This window comes from Plecotus auritus, assembly GCF_963455305.1.
Source record: "Plecotus auritus genome assembly, chromosome: 9".
In the NCBI taxonomy this organism is placed as follows: Eukaryota; Metazoa; Chordata; class Mammalia; order Chiroptera; family Vespertilionidae; genus Plecotus; species Plecotus auritus.
This window is the reverse complement of record NC_137783.1, coordinates 60,653,029-60,670,275: the sequence shown is the minus strand read 5'-3', so window position 1 is coordinate 60,670,275 and position 17,247 is coordinate 60,653,029. Positions and strand designations below refer to the sequence as shown.

General features: G+C 45.6%; 1 protein-coding gene across 1 annotated transcript in view; it reads right to left on the bottom strand.

The window, feature by feature from the left end:
- FRMPD2 (FERM and PDZ domain containing 2) overlaps positions 1 to 17,247 on the bottom strand; it is a gene marked incomplete at both ends in the record, with an annotated part of 68,531 nt that overhangs the window by 24,487 nt on the left and 26,797 nt on the right. Inside the window, 4 exon segments of the mRNA XM_080640563.1 lie at positions 1,160 to 1,242; positions 3,308 to 3,386; positions 4,203 to 4,296; positions 5,298 to 5,399. Coding sequence (XP_080496689.1) covers positions 1,160 to 1,242; positions 3,308 to 3,386; positions 4,203 to 4,296; positions 5,298 to 5,399 — 358 coding nt within the window.

Sequence of the window (17,247 nt, the reverse complement as noted above, 5' to 3'; positions counted from 1 at the left end):
GTCTGGCTGTAAAGACCTATCATGGACAGACACAGTCTGCCTGCGACCTTTAGTAAAACTAATATCACATACACTTCTCAGACTCCTTTAGAGCCTCCATCACTTTTTAATTTCCCTGAAACTAAATTTTGCATAATTAGACTATGGAGACAATTCCATGGAAATGTTTTAGCTGCTGTTTTGTTTAGCCTGGTGGACTGATCATAAGACAAAGCAGCTGCCTCTGGGCACCCAAGAGGGACACAATCCAGGAGCCTGGGTGGTCAGGCAGCCGCTGGGCTTCTCAGCCTCCCCTCATTTCCCTTCACCAGCTCAGCTGGCAATCGGTCAGCAGAGGGACAGAGCGCCTGTGAACTCTGACTTCGGGCAAAAATAAAAGCCCCAGAAGCTCTTAGGTTCAAGTGTGCGGAGACTAATTTCACCTTTGCCATCACCTGGTCCCTTTGGTTCATTGTGTGGTGAGTTTCCCGAGTCCTCACTGGAGTCCACGAGCAGCAACGAAAGAGGACAGACTTGTTTCAGGCACACGTGTGCCGGAACCCAGCCCGTCGCTCTCTATGGCTACCTGACTTACCCCTTCCAGAACACCTTATAAAGGGATCGAAAAATGGTAAGCTCCAGATCATGATATCCCAGGAAACAAACCTTTTCCCAGCAGGAAACAAAATCACAGGGACGCGCAGGGGGCAGACGCCGCAGATGTGCAGCCATGCCTGCGCACACTGACTGTGGGTCTGCTTTCTAAACGCTGCTCATAAAAGGCTGCGTCTGAGCGCCTTCCCCTCCCAGCGTGCCTCATGGTTCCTCGGAACTCCTGCTGCAAATGTCTTGGCTTGAGTGTGGAGCGTTGGTCAGAAAATGCATGACCCTTTCTTTTCACTGTCATCCCCAAATGTTATACACAAGCAGCAGCTGATCGGGAAACCGCAGAAGGCTTCAGGGCAGAATTACACCTAACAACCATTTGGGACGATGCATTATTCTTCCGGAAACAGATTTTGTTAGCTTGCCTTCGGAAAGCTGCCACATCACGACCACCGCTGCTCACAATCTTTAGAGAATGCAGAGGAAGCCTTCCCGCTTCCCTTTTCGAGCCGACAATTTGAAAGCAACCCAGGATGACATGACAATAGTAACACTGGATTCTCTCTCCTCTCACCATCTGTCGCCGAGACACAGCCTGCAGGCCTGCCAGGCAAGGCTGTTGCCAAGGAAACAGCCGTGCATTCAACTCCCGTCCTGCTATTAACAGAAGGACACTTCTGTGCAGTCCTGGGCCTCTTCTCTCTAAGACCAGGCTTGCAATCTAGGATGGGGAACAAACTCAGTTTATACTTCAGATGGCACCCAGGAGGCTCCCCCTTCACCCTGCAAATGCTTTTTAATTTTCTGATACTTTCAGTAGCTGCTTCATTTGAATCTCAAATCAAAATCTCCAAGCCAGCCTATTTGATAGGATCCAAAGCCGTATTTCCACTGCCTATTGGACAAATGCTCCTGAAAGTAATGTGTGTGCTTCTATTGCAGGGTATTCAAGGTCAAGTTCACCTTATTCCCTCACCGTCCTCACTTCCTCCCCCTCGTTTTGCCTAAAACATTTCTCCCCGTGCATTTGCTCCCCCGGAATGTGGAGCCATCCCTCTAATCTCCCAGGGGCCACAGTTGCAGTGGTCCCTCTCTCCCCCTCTGCCCTTCTACTTCCCATCTGGCTTCTAAGGCTTGTTCTCCAACAGAAGCTTCCCCTCAGAGCTTGTCCACTCCCTCTCCTGCCGTCAAGCCCAGCTGGACTGTGGACAGCTCCTTGGCTTGCTGGACCCTATCTCCTCCTGTGGTCCACCCTCCTCGTGGCTACCCACCAGGGATTGATCAGAGACACAAATTGTGAAAAGGCAACACTCTTGGTTAAGAATCTCCAGTGCAGCCCTGGCTGGATAGCTCAGCTGGCTAGAGCATTGTCCTCATACACCAAGGTTTCTGGTTTGATCCCCAGTCAGAGCACATACAAGAATCAACCAGTGAATGCAGAAGTAAGTGGAACAATAAACCCATGTTTCCCTCTCTCTCTCCCTCTCTCTCTGCCTCTCTCTCTCTGCCTCTCTCTACAATCTATTTAAAAAACATAATAATAATGAGTCTCCAGTGTTTCCTATCAGCTAAAGTCCCACCCCTAGCATGGTATACCATGCCCATGCCAACCTGACCCCCTTCCCTCTGGTTCGATTTCCATTCTCTTTCCCCCACATTCTAACTACTATTACCCAAAGCATGGTCTGAGGGCCAGTGGCTAGATATCACCTGGCTGCTTTTCAGAAATGCCAAGCTTCCATTCAGGGGCCTTGGCCCAACTAACATTCTTCCTCTGCAATATCATTTAGCACTAAGCCCAAGATCCGAGTGACTGTTCCTACCTGTCATCACCACCAGTAGGCTGGCCCAGAGCCTTCGTAATCACATTAATTAGGAAAGGTGTAAAGAACAGAGACCTAATAAATCATGATTCTGTTCCCAAGATATGTGAACCGAGGCTGCCAATATAAGTAAATCGCAATCAGTCAGAAGACGACTTTGGGAAAGAAAGCAACGTTTGCCAGAAGGGGCCCAGGAGTCCTTTCTGTCTCTGCTGGCTTCCCAGTTCCCAGGAGAGTGATGCGAGCTCTGCAGGTCAGGATGCTGGGGCAAGCAAAGCCTGCCACCTTGGGCAGAAGGTGGAACACAATGTGGCAATACCCAGATGCTGCCTGGGCACTGCGCAGAATAGAGAGCACCTAGTGGGTGAGTGCCTCCAGCTCTCAGTCTTGAATTCCTAGCTCATTGTAATGACAGGATTCTCAGGACAACGTGGCTTGTAACCACACAGCAGCATGGGAATGGTATGAACTGGGTGGAGGTGCAGCATGTGCAAAGCCAGGTTAGCAAGAGGGCCTGGGAGCAGGTGGAATACTGGTCAGTGGGAGCTGCAGCAGAGGGCGAGAAGCAGCCAGAGCCAAGCGTGGCAGCGGCCACACTCCATCAGCTCTGTCCAGCTGTGAGATGCCAGAATCTAGGCAAATGACAAGTTGTTCGAGACTATTTATAGACAGTAAGTGTTCTGCTTGGGAACATCTGTCTGCCTCCTCCTGGCCTTCACATCCACGTGGAAAAGTGGTACTAAAGGAAGAAGCAAGAGAAGAAGAGGCAATTGTTTCCTACCTGCCCCTCCCACCCAGAGGCAATTGCAGTGTCTAATATTGTGCAGAAAGCTCTAGAAGGAAGGGACTCTCCCAGTAATGGGTGAGGGTGCACTTACCTGCCCAGAGGGTGCACTTACCTGCCCTTCAGGCACTGCACGGCCTGCTTGTGGGTGAGGCCACTCAGACTAGTTCCATCTACCTGCAGGAACCTGTCACCTAGGAAGAAGACAGATGCCATGCCCATGGGTTCCTGAGGCTACTGGAAGGACTCTCTGGAAGTCCCTGCCCATGCGCAGCCATGCAGCCTCAGAGAGGCAGGAAGACATGCTGCGGGTGTGCAGCAGGGCCTGAGTACCAGCGCCGCTCTGAACACCCTGCAGACCAGGGGCCCTGAACACCCCACAGGCCAGGGACAGAGAACTCCTTCGATGGACAGGTTAGCCATGTCTGTGCAACCTCATCCTTTCTTCTGGTTTCCTGGAAAACTGTTTTTGAAAGTTTTTAAAAGTCCCTTTTAAAATAATATTTATCTCCAGGATACTATTTTTTATTATTTCAAAAAAGGTCAGGGAGACCTGGTTGATGCCAGAGACACTGGAATTCTAGGGGAGAAGAAGTAAGGTACTAAGTTCCTTTTTTACTTCACTGTGGCTTTTGGAGAACAACATAAATCCCCCTTCCTTTAGGGAGTGGACATGAGGAAAGGCAGAGAAGGAGGCTCAGCAGAGGCCTCCCAGATGCTCAGGTGGGCATCACCCAGCACTTGTCCTTCACAGGAAACACTGTTTGCTCCTACGAAGGCAAACGGTAACATGTTTATTTTAAATCTTACATTTTTAACTCACTTTACAGTTCCCAACGTGCCCCTATAGACATGTGGCTGCGATAGGAACCTATCGCGTGGTGGGCCAGGCTAACTTGTCCCTTTTCCAAGTGAGGGAGCCAGGACCTGTGAGGCCGTCATTTGCTCAGGGCCTCAGAGTGGGAGTGACAGTGCTCCCCGCGCCCAGAAAGCATGGCTCCATTCCTCACCCCGCAGGACCGGCCCTTCCTTGGCAGCTGGCCCTCCAGGAATGATGGATTTCATGTAGATCCCTCCATACAGTACGCCGGTGTTAATGCCACCCTGAAAGTATAATAAAAAACTAGCCACTGAAAGAGCCCCCATCTGCCTGCCACTGTCTCCCATTACACATCTCCATGTGACACCTCTTATATATTCACTGGCTTGCTAACCCCATGTTACCCATGAGCAGTAAGGTTAGATGCTCATAAGAGCTGCGTGGGGGAGCTGGGCCGTACCCAGCCCCAGCAGTGGCCCACGGCAGGTGCTGGAAAATCGGAGTCTCGTCGATGCACCACACTGTCTCTCCATAAGCAATAACCAACACAGGTGGACAGGACGAGGGGCTGGTACCTGGTGCACCCACTGACTAGTGTCTGGCATGTCCTGTATGCTTGTGTTTAGCTTGTGGATACAAAAGTAGAATTAAATTACATGGTATTCTGCAACTTACTTTTTTTAACTTAATAGTTGATCATGAACATCCCTGCAGGTCACTAGATAAAGACCCAACTCTATCTTTTTCTTCTAATTACTTCATATGTGTACACACATATCTATACAGATTCCTAGATCAATGGGGTTACATCATTCCTGTCCAGGTGTCTCCTCTGTCTTCCAGGGTCTGCAGAAAGAGTTCACCAACCAGATGCAAAGTATCTGTCCTGAACAGAGGTCTTGCCAACCCAACTTTGTCCTGAGCTTGGAACTGGGAGCACCAGGTTCTGTCATGACTATAGATTATCCCTCTCACCTTTGGCTTGTTTCTCTCCAGCCCCACCCTGCTGCCCTCTCCTTGTTGCCCAGCCGAACCTCAGAGTAAGCACCATCACCCAATCCTACCCATACTGCTCATCCCAAGTTTGCCCTGTGTCTCCCAGTTTGTTTTTTACCTCCCCTCCCTACAAAGGCTCCCACCAACTTTTTGGTTCACCCATTTCCCATATGCTGGGTGTACCAGTGAGCACATTACCAGACGTTTCCATAGGAGTGGAATGCCCACCAAGGCTCCAAATGAACATCTTATTAACTGTTTACTTTCTGAGCTCTCCAATAACTCTTATAGTTATACTGAATCCAAGTATCCCAACTTCTTTAACCAGTTCCACAAAGTAGATTCCACTGGCATTGGTTTCTGAAAGTGATAAAGGACAAGAACCGGTACCCTGCCCCAAAGAAACAAAAACAATAACAGCATGAGGTCAGTTGCCCTCCCTAAGCAGATGGCCCCTCTTAGCTCTCACCTGCTCTCAGGAACTGGTAGCATTGCACACCACAAGGGGCATTAGCTTCAGGGCTGGGCCAACAGGGGATTTGTTCCCAGCTTTATCAGCTCCCCCCCTACATGACCTTGGACCAGTCTTTGGTCTCTCCGTCCTTAGTTTCCAGTCCACCAAACTGGAATGAGAGCTCCTCTTCAAACTGTGACAGCAGATGATGCCTAGAACATAGCAAGGACTCAGCAAGTGTAAGTCCCCTCCTGTCTCTATTCAAGATGCAAATATCATTAAAGAAGAAGTCATCCAGTAGCTTCACATATGACACCAGCCAAGTGATGGCATGCTGGATACCAGATCACAGCAGCTTCTTGAGCAGAAGAAAACCTCAGGAAGGCCTCCAATCATCCCCAGCAGGAGCAGCTGCACTGGGTTTCCACTGTACAGTGGATGAATCCTTGACAGAAGAGAAGAATTGTCTACCATATGCCAGGCATTTGCTTGGCATTGTGACAGTAACCAGGTAGAATTGTTTACTTATTTGTCCAATCATGCAACAGCACTTATTATGTGCCAGGCACTGTGCAAGTAGCCAGGGAGATGTCAGTGATCAGACAGACCTGCCCATATCAACCTACTGTCTAGTGGGGGAGAGACTTTTACTGAACTGTGCCAGAATATGGATTGCAGATTCTACTAGCTTTCTGTCTATATGCCCCCTTTGGTTAGTTAGCTGCTTGCTAGTCCACCATGCTGGAAAACATAATTAACACATAGGAAACTAAACAGGATAAAATAAGCTAAAAAGTGATCAGTTCAACAGAAGCCATTTATGCCCCACTTCCTACAAAAGGGGCCTTCCAGCCCTAACCTGTTTGGCTCAGTGGATAGAGCGTCGGCCTTCGGACTAAAAGGTCCCAGGTTCGATTCCGGTCAAGGGCATGTACCTTGGTTGTGGGCACATCCCCAGTAGGAGGTGTGCAGGAGGCAGCTGAATCTATGTTTCTCTCTCATCGATGTTTCTAACTCTCTATCCCTCTCCTTTCCTCTCTGTAAAAAATCAATAAAATATATTAAAAAAAAAGGGGGGGGGGCCTTCCAAAGTACAATCCAGGGTGAAGGTTTCTGTTCTGGAGTCTCCTCCTCAGATTCAAATCCCTGCTCTGCTACTTACGCCCTGAGCGACCATAGGCATTTCCTTCCCTCTCTGTGCCTCAGGTACCCCAGCTGTAAAAGGAGTAACTATCTCATAGGCTTATCATAAACCTTATATGAGACTAGAGGCCTCGGTACACGAATTCGTGCACGGGTGGGGTCCCTTGGCCTGGCTGATCATCGGAGCTGATTGGGGCCATCTCACCCATTCCGGGGGAGGGACCGCAGGAGGTTGGCCCGCAGTGGGAGGTTGGCTGTGGGAGCACACTGACCACCAGGGAGCAGCTCCTGCATTGAACGACTGCCCCCTGGTGGTCAGTATGCATCATAGTGACCAGTCGACCAGTCGTTCAGCCATAACAGTCGCTTAGGCATATATATATATATATATATATATATATATATATATATATATATATATATATATATATATGCCTGAGCCATGGTTAGGTACTCAATAGATGTCCACTGTTAGTATTATTCTCTTGTTGACCCCACATCTGGCTCTTCATGCAACACATTGTCTAGGTGAGCATCATGGCTGATTAGGAAAGAACTAATATTCTTAGAACCCTACTATGAGCCAGTCCTAGGCACTTTTCCCTCTACAGTTCTGTGAAGGTGCATCATTACCTCAACCACAAAAGATAAAAATGAGGCTGAGAGCTTCCAGTGAAGATGGTAACATAGGTAAACACAGTACTAGGAACCACAACCACATTAGAATTATAACTAAACTACAAAACAGCCATCATTGAGAACCACCTGAAATCTAGCTGAATAGAAGTCCTATAACTAAGGATATAAAGAAGAAGCCACATCCAGACTGGTAGGAGGGGTGAAGAAGTGGAACAGGCTGGTCCCCCCACATACACACACATGTGGTGGATACAAATCAGGAGGATATTCTGAGGAGTGAGGGGTCCCAGACTTACCACACCAGGACCCCCAGCCCAGGTTTCCAGTGCCAAGAAGAGAAGTCCCCATAACTTCTGGCTATGAAAACCAGCAGGGATTGTGGTTGAGAGACACGGAGGAAGCTGGGGTCCCAGGTGTTCCTCTTAAAGGGCCCACATACAAACTTACACAGACTCACTGGTTCTGAGCTCCAGCATTGGGGGCAGATTCTGGAAAGGTGCCAGGGACATACAGGAGGAACTGAATTGTCTGGCATCAGGGTGAGGGCTGCAGGGGCAGCTTTCTCCCAGGCAGAAGTGCTAGCAGGAACCATTGTTTCTTTGCTGAGCCCTCCCTCCACAGAGCCGACAGGCGGGCATCATGTCTGAGTCTCCATCAATCTGGCTCATACTGTTAGCCCTGCCCTGGTGATTCTCTGAGACACCATCCAACCCAACTTCTGGGCCCACCCAAGCCCTTCCCAGTAGCTTTTCCATACAAACAGCCTATCTTGGCTCAAGCTGTGAACTTTCCTAAAATCTCTCAAACAATCAGCATCTGGCCTCAGCATGTCCCAAACTTCTCATCAAGTGGCCCCAGACCCAGCACTAGCAGTAGCCAGCCTTGGTTCACAGCCTGAGCTCTATAAAGCTCCTACATGCCCAGCACACATAGCAAACATCTGCAGAATATTTTTTAGCTCATGACAGGTGGACCTGGGCAGGGCAAAGGTGGTAGCTGACCTTGGCCTGTACCTTCCAGGAGGCCCCTGAACCAGCACACTCAGTTGACAGCTTCAGACCACATCGAAGCATCTGCGACTAAGGACACTGGAGGCTGAAACACTGAGCCTGTGGCCCAGGCACTGTGCTTGGGGCTTTGCCTTTCCCCTGTATATTCTTCTCAACAACCATGCAGTGCAGGTATTTATTTCCATTTTGCAAATGAGAAAGCTGAGGGCCAGAGGAATTAAATAACCTCTCTCCACCTGACAGGGTAAACAGAGAGCAAAAAGGGACTCTGAGGCCAGGGCTGATGGGCTCCACAGCCTGTTCTCTTTCCTTCAAAATCTAGAGAATGAACCACAAGTACAATTACCTTTAATGGGAGAGCACATGGCTGAGGCCTCCACCTGGATAGTAAGCTCTGAGTTCCATGCATTTCTAGCTCTTCAATATTTCTCTTCTGGTTGTGTGTGTGATGAAAAACTGCTCTGGTGCCCAGGGCTCAGGCTGTCTGGAGAGAAGAGCCCAGAATTGGCTGTGCTATTCTTCTCCTAGCTTGGGATATTTCTACCAACACCTGCACAAACAAGCCAAGAAAGAAGAAGTCAACAGCTTGAAAAAGCTAACATCTCAGTGGCATCTCTGTGTGGAGCACAGCATTTTCAGCAGTGGCAGAAAGACCTTTACAGCTGCTGGGAATGATGTGAGTTTAGTACCTTGTGAGGATGATGCATTAGAATATAGGAAGGGAAGATACTGGATGCGATTTAGAACCTTGGGACACAACTGTGCAAATATGGGAGCCACAGGGTTAATAATGCCAGCTGCCCCTGAAGAGCCATGTGTGATGAGCAACACACACACACACACACAAACACGTACACCCCTTTCCAACTTTTCATCATTTGCAGCAGGAAGTTGTTATCTTAGTTCAATCATGAAAAAGCAGAGTCAGAAAGATTAAGCAGCATTCACAAGATCTCACAACCAGCATGCGGTAGTGATCTTAACGCTGGCCTCTTCTGGACAATCACCGTGTGATCCAAAAGTCAAAACATCCGGTCCTTTTGGGGATCTTGATAATAATCACATGGTGGACTCCCTGTGGGAGAAGGCTGGGCCATGGCTTATATTTACCCCATGTCTGACCCTTGATTTGGCACAGAACAGAGGAAAGAACATGACGTTGATAATCAAAAGTTAAAACGTGGGGGAGGTACTTTATTCTAGACCTCAATTTCCTTATACCTAAAATAGTGATAATATCAGATACTGTATAGGGTTGGTGAGGCTTAGAGGTTATATATACATATGGAGAGAGAGATAAGGAGAAATTACAGCTTGGTACGTGGTAGAGCTTCAATAAATATGTTGATTATCAATATGTTAATATTAGCTGCTCCACAAATGTATGTGGAAGGAAGGCATACAAGTTAGATTTTCGTTATATATGGATATAGAAACATACAAGTAGAATTACTGCTTTTGATCCAGACTCATTAGCACTCAGAGAAGTGTCCAAACTCACATGTTGAATTCACTTACTTTATTGAAGTAGATTTGAAGGTATTCAAACTAGAGGCACTCAGTAGATAATGGTAGGGCCACTGTCTGTAAGACCATATTTCTGGACATTCATTCACAGATCACGGACCTCCTGCCAATGTTGTAAACATCTGCTCATTTTCTTCTACTCCCTCTATGAGAAGTGAAGACAGGACTTATGACTGATTAAAAAGTCGAGCTGTACAACCTGTGTCCTGCCTAATGGAAATACAAGCTAGGAGAACTTCTATAGTAATTAAAACTCAATCTATGATGATCACTCATGATGGGAATGTTATGTCTTGTCCCTGACCTCCAGTCTACACTGCCTGCCCCAACAGCAGCCTAACCAAGTAGAAATTCAAGGCTATCGAGCCTCTGCCCACAGTCACCCAGCCAGCATCCCCATGGAAATGTCTTCCTCCAGTGGTAGAAGCTGTGTAAGAGACTTCAGCTGTGATGAGGCAGTTTTACCTACCAGTGACAGACTTGCAGTGAGAGGTCATTTAACCCACAGGCACTGTGGAACACTCATTGTCTAAATTCTAATCTGAGACTGTGTCTTGAATCTTGGGACTAAAATCTGGCTCTCTGTGCACCAAAGTCAGCCTGGTCTTCTTCCTCCTTGTGTGGTTGTCAAGAGCCAAGTTACAGCGTGAGGACCAACCAGAGGCCAAGAATGAGGTGCTTGGTTGTCCATACACTGACACCCTCTAACACAGCAGTCCATTCCTGAACAACACAATTGATCCCCACTCAGCTGCATTATGTTTCTTGATTTTTTTTTTTTTTAAAAAAAAGGTTAGTTTGGAGAGATCCAAGATGGCGGCATAGGTAAACACCTAAACTGCTGCCTCGCACAACAATTTCAAAACTACAACTAAAAGACAAACGTCTATCACCCAGAACCACGGGAAAGCTGGCTGAGTGGAAGTTCTACAACTAGAAGGAAAGAGCAAACAGCATTGAGGGGTGCACAAGCGCTGAAAAGCTGAGGTACAGAGACACGCAAATCGGGCTTGCGACAGGTGACTGGGAGCGCTGCTGTTTTCAACCCGAAGGGAGATAAGCTCCCAATTACTCCGAACTCATTTCTGGGGAGACGTGGGGGACCCAAACTCCTACGGGGAGAAGCTGGACTGTCTGCCGTGGGGTCGGAAAGTGAGGGAGGCTTGCTTGCAGGGCTGCGCGCAAGAACAATTGTTTATTGTGCTGGGACGCGGGACGCGGGGACACGGTCGAAGACGCAGAGCCGGCTTACTGGCAGCCATCACTGTTTGCCATGCCCTAGCCTAGTCACACCCTGAGACCCCGCCCTGCACAATCTACAAACCCACCCAAGCTCCAAGCAGCAGCTTTACCATATGAATGGCCTGCCCTATTGCAGTTTAACATAGCAAACTTGCAGCCCGGGTCAGACAGCTCCAAAACCTCCAAACCCCAAGCAAAGAGGAGAAAACTGTAGTTCTTACTGTAGCTCCTGCTGGGTGGCCTCAGACAGTAGCTGACCTGCACCCCATTGGAGATCCAGAAGCCAGTGTACCTAGTGGTCAGTGTGAGACACCAAATTTCAACTCCTCACATCCATAAGTGATACATTCAAGAGGCAGACTCGGTGAGCACGAAAGCCCCACTGAAACAAGTCCTGCACCATAAGCGTGTCTCCAGCGCAGCAGTTCTTCCATTATAGACACAGCGGGTCCTCACAGCCAATTGGCCTGGAGGTCAATTCCTCCCAGTGCACCAACAGCAATCAAGGCTTAACTACACCAAGACTTTGCACTCAGCCCACAAAGGGGTGTACCAAAGGCGTCCACCTCAGGTGATTGGGGAGGCTGAGCTACTGGCCCCTATAGGTCACCTACCACACAAAGCCACTCCATCAACACAGGGAAGCAACAAAATGCAGAGACAGAGAAACATGTCACGAATGAAAGAAATGGAGGAAAGCAAACTACTGGACGACATAGAGTTCAGACCACATTTATAAGGTTACTGAAGAATCTTCTGAAAACCACCAAGAAACTTGATGAGACCTCCGAGCTTAGTGAGACCTTCAAAGACCTTAATGAGAATGCCAAAAAAATGGAAAAGGACCAGTCAGAAATTAAGCATACACTGTCTGAAATAAAGAATATACAGAAATTCAACTATAGATCAAAGGACCCCAAGAATCAAGTCAAAGATCTGAAATATGAGGAAACAAAAAACACCCAACCAGAAAAACAAAAAGAAAAAAGAATCCAAAAATATGAAGATAGTGTAAGGAGCCTCTGGGACAACTTTAAGCGTACCAACATCCGAATTTTTGGGGTGCCAGAAGAAGAGAGAGAGCAAAATATTGAAAACCTATTAGAAGAAATAATGACAGAAAACTTTCTCTACCTGGTGAAAGAAATACACTTACAAGTCCAGGAAGCGCACAGAACCCCATACAAGAGGAATCCAAAGAGGACCACACCACGACACATCATAATTAAAATGCCAAGGGCAAAGACAAAGAGAGAATCTTGAAAGCAGCAAGAGAAAAACGGTTAATTACCTACAAGGGAGTACCCATACGACTGTCAGCTGATTTCTCAACAGAAACTATGCAGGCCAGAAGGGAGTGGCAAGAAATATTCAAAGTGATGAACAGCAAGAACCTACAACCAAGATTACTCTACCCAGCAAAGCTATCATTCAGAGTTGAAGGTCAGATAAAGAGCTTCACAGACAAGAAAAAGTTAAAGGAGTTCATCACCACCAAACCAGGATTACATGAAATGCTGAAGGGTATTCTTTAAGAAGAGGAAGAAGAAGAAAAAGGTAAAGATAAAAATTATGAACAACAAAATGACATCAAATACATACCTACCAACAAGTGAATCTAAAAATCAAGTGAATAAAAAATCTGAAGAACAGAATGGACTGGTGAATATAATAGAATCAGGGACATAGAAAGGGAGTGGACTGACAAATCTCAGGGGGAAGGGGGTGTGAAGGGTGCGGGAAGAGATTGGACAAAAATCTTACATCTATGGATGAAGACAGTGGCAGGGGGTAAGGGCATGGGGTGGGGTGGGGTGGGGAATCAGGTGGAGGGGAGCTATGGGGGGGGGAGAGGAACACCTGTAATAATCTGAACAATAAAGATTTATTAAAAAAATAAATAAATAAAAATAAAATATCAAGGGTTGTGTTACCTTTACCCCAAGCACCAAGAAGGTGATTTTTTATTGATTCTCAAGGGTGTAAGGTACTATTATAGGGAACAGGGGTAACACAAATCTGGGAAAAAGTATAATGATACTGCAAAGATATTCTTTGCTCTAAGCTGTGGATTTTATCACCCATCCACAATACTGTAGACTTTAATGCCAATAATTATATCTCAAATTGGCTGTCAATTCTTTTTTGTATAGACAAAGGTCTTAGTTACATTTTCCTTAACTTGTTGTACAAACTGAGAAGTTTGAATAGTTTGTACCATGGATGAAGAAGCAATGCCCACAGAAGTAAGTAATATTACGAGGGCAAAGATTCCTGCAATTAACATTCCAAGAAATCTTTTTTGTCTTTTTAATATTTTTACCAGATCATGTAATAGTTGGTAGGTTTGATGAGATTCCCAAGGCTTGGATAGGTTAGTAGGAACTCAAGCGAAAGCAGGTTGTTTTAAAATCATAAGGGAATCTTTTTGGAATGTAGAATTAATACAATGGGATAATGTGCAGCCTGTACATGACACCTCATACAGATTGCTTGTAACATTAAGGTGCATCTGGATGGGGCCTGAGAGGAGTACAAACAGATCAAATACACAGGAGGTGGCAAATACTGTCTTATTGGAAGTTCCCCATAAGGTATGAATGGAATTATCTGAGCTATAGTTAAAACTATACCATTTAATAGGTGCAAGTGCAGTGGCTAATTTCCATTGCATATTTTGTAGGGGCTAATTGTCATGTTGTAATTGAGATCCAACAAATCCTCTCCATGCCATGAAATGGAGTGATTAGCTTCAACATATAGATAGGATGTGTTCCCCTTCCATTTTAGGGTGCGATTGTTACTATACGCAGACCTGTAGGGGCTCCAATCCACAAAGGAAAAACTGTTATTAAGTTTGCTGGTGGTAGGGTAATCATTATAACAGTCTTGCCAATTAATTTCTTCCTTGGTGGGGTGCCATTTATAAGACTTTTTACATAACAGCTTAGTTGCAGGAGGGGGCGTGTCTTAGTAGAGTTACATTGTCTGCACCTCCCCCTAGAGCAAGTAGTGATAGTAGATGTATTTGGGCTTTTGATTCCCTCTCCTTTGGTGTCCATGCTAGCCAGAAGCCTCTTTTTAATTTTACACACAAAGGAGCTGTGGTTTGATTCTTTGTCATACAAAAGGGAAGCTGGGTGGCGACACCCATGTAATTATACTTTGTCCATATATTTCCTTGCCACACCCGTGGTCCTCCTGGGTGACCAAGGTGTTTGGTGTTATTGGTGACTACGTTAGGCGGGGGATCAGCCCACATAAGGGATCTTACCCATGGTGGGTCAGGAACATAAGTCCAAAATACTTCCCCATTTGCCCCGGTAGTATTACCACACAGCTGATGACTGTTAGCAGGGCAAGAAAGACATTCTCAGGCGTTCTTGGGGTTCCAGTCTCCTCACAAATTCGCTCATCTTTCTGGACTGTCTTCTTCAACATGCCCCAGGTGACCTCCAGGCCGTTTGTCATCTGCCTTGTCCTCCTCTCACTTCTTATCTTCAGTGGGTTGCTTGGGGCTGCTGCTGTCTGCAGCTGGGGTAGTCAATTGTCTGCGGCTGTAAGGCATGGCTCCAGGTGCAAGGTCCTCATTAACCTGGCCAGTTCCTCCCTCAGATCCATGTTGAAGTTTAATATTTCTTGCAGGAATCCACACGGGCTTCGAGAAATTTTCTGGAAATATACAGGGGATTGGGGCCCTTCCATAAACCAGACTCGGGATCTTTCCATTTAACCAGACCATTTCCCTTTGGCTTATTCTGACACCAGTGTATTTCCATGGGTGTCTTGCCATGGACATCACAAGTGAAAAAATTTAAAGTAATTAAGGCTTGGCATAGTCTACCTACAGGCGATTTCTTCATATTCCCCCCTTTCTGTTTTTCAAGTTGGGATTTTAGCCTTTGATGTTGGCATTCTATAATTGCCTGTCCCTGTGAATTATATGGTATTCCTGTAATGTGCTGAATTTTCTACTTTTTACAAAATTGCTGGAAATGAAAGTTTGTGTAAGTGGGTCCATTGTCAGTTTTAATAATTTTTGGAATTCCCATGATGGCAAAAGCAGCTAGGCAATGATTAGTAACCTGTTTTGCTGTTTCCCCTATAGGTGCAGTAGCTCGTAGGACCTTTGAAAAGGTGTTGACAGAGACACGCAATGCCCAAGGAGTCCAAAAGGAGTATAATGTGTTACATCCATTTGCCAGATATAGTCCCTTATCAATCCTCTAGGGTTGATTCCCGTGTTAGGCCCTTAAGGAAGATGTAACATGCAAGTGGAACATTCTCTGATAATCTGTTTCTCCGGCTGTTGAGTGATTGAGAATTGTCTAGATAGCATTTTGGCAGGCTGATGTAAAAACTGATGAGATTCTGAGGCCTGTTTTAATAAAGCAACCAATTGATCAGCATGTGCATTTCCTTTAGTTAATGGGCTGGGTAATAAACTGTGAGCCCTGATGTGAGTGATATAAAAAGGATATTGTCTCTGTTGTACTATCTGCTGAACTTGTTTAAATAGTAAAAATAAACTTTGGTCACTGAGACAATTTAACCAAGCAGTTTCAATTCTATTCACTAGGCCCGCAGCATAAGAACTCATAGATAATATTAAGAGGCTCTTGGAAATCCTGCAATGCAGCCTTAATAGCTTCTAATTCAAATCTTTGTACAGAAGTATGACTGATCAGTCTGAGTCGGCTTAGTTCATTGTATGATAGGCAGCTTTACCATTCGATGATCCATCAGTAAAAACAGTTTATGCTCCAGGAATAGGTTCCTGCCTCGTATTTTTTGGTATAATAAGGGGGTATAATATAAAAATTGTAGTAATTTGTCTTTTAATAGGTGACAACTAACCTCTCCTGAATATACACTTAGTCCAATTTGCCAATTCAAATCAGTTTGCAATAACATTTCTAATTGCTTCCTAGTGAGGGGAAGGAAAATGCATTAGGGTTCTTCTCCTCTAAGCTCCCTGCAGTGCTTTCTAAGTTAAGATATCAACTGAGCCATAAATTCTATATATGTAACTGCAGTTTTAGAGGATTGATGTCCTAGGACCCAGTGGTTAGCAAACTCATTAGTCAACAGAGCCAAATATCAACAGTACAACGATTGAAATTTCTTTTGAGAGACAAATTTTTAAAACTTAAACTTCTTCTAACGCCACTTCAAAATAGACTTGCCCAGGCCATGGTATTTTGTGGAAGAGCCACACTCAAGGGGCCAAAGAGCTGCATATGGCTCGCAACCCACAGTTTGCTGACCACTGCCCTAGGTGGACCCATTCAATAATAGCAGGAAAATTTTTATTTTGGAAGATGACTCCAGTGGGACTATTTGCAGTAGGGTTAATCTGTCCTAAAAAGGGAATTCAGGCTGTACCCATGCTACTTGGGCTGAGGAGATTGCCTGCTCAATTCTTAGCAACTCCTTCCTAGCTTCATCTGTTAATGTTCAGAATGAGGAAAGATTAGAGTCACCCCTAAGTATATTAAATAAATTTGTCATTTCTCCCATAGAGATTTTCAGATAAGGTCTTAACCAGTTAATGTCCCCTAATAATTTTTGTAAATCATTTAAAGTTTTAAGGCAATATTTTTGTATTTCCACCTTTTGAGGCCTAATACATTGGTTTTCAATTATGGTTCCCAGATATTTGAAAGATGTTTCTTTCTGTACCTTTTCTGGAGCAATTTTTAAGCCCCATTTAGGGAGTTCCTTTTCTAATTGGGAAAACATTGCCAAAGTCTGCTCTTCCTGTGGACTTGCTAAGAGCAAGTCATCCATGTAATGAATAAATAATGTAATATCGGGAATATTTGTCCCTTAAAGGCTGAATAGTTTGAGCTACATATTTTTGACACAATGTAGGGCTATTGGCCATTCCTTGAGGCAAAACTTTCCATTGATATCTTTTCATGGGTTCTATATTATTAATAGCTGGCACTGAAAATGCAAATCTCTGTTTATCTTGAGGTGCCAAGGGAATGGTGAAAAAACAATCCTTAAGATCTACTACTATAAGAGACCAACCTAGAGGGATTTGCGAAGGCGCTGGGAGTCCAGGCTGTAAAGTTCCCATGGTATGCATAGTAGCATTAACCACTCTAAGATCATGTAACAATCGCCATTTTCATGTTGCCTTCTTAAATATAGTAAATATAGGTGTATTCCAAGGACTATTGGAAGGCTCTATGTGGCCAGCCTCTATTTGTTCCTGT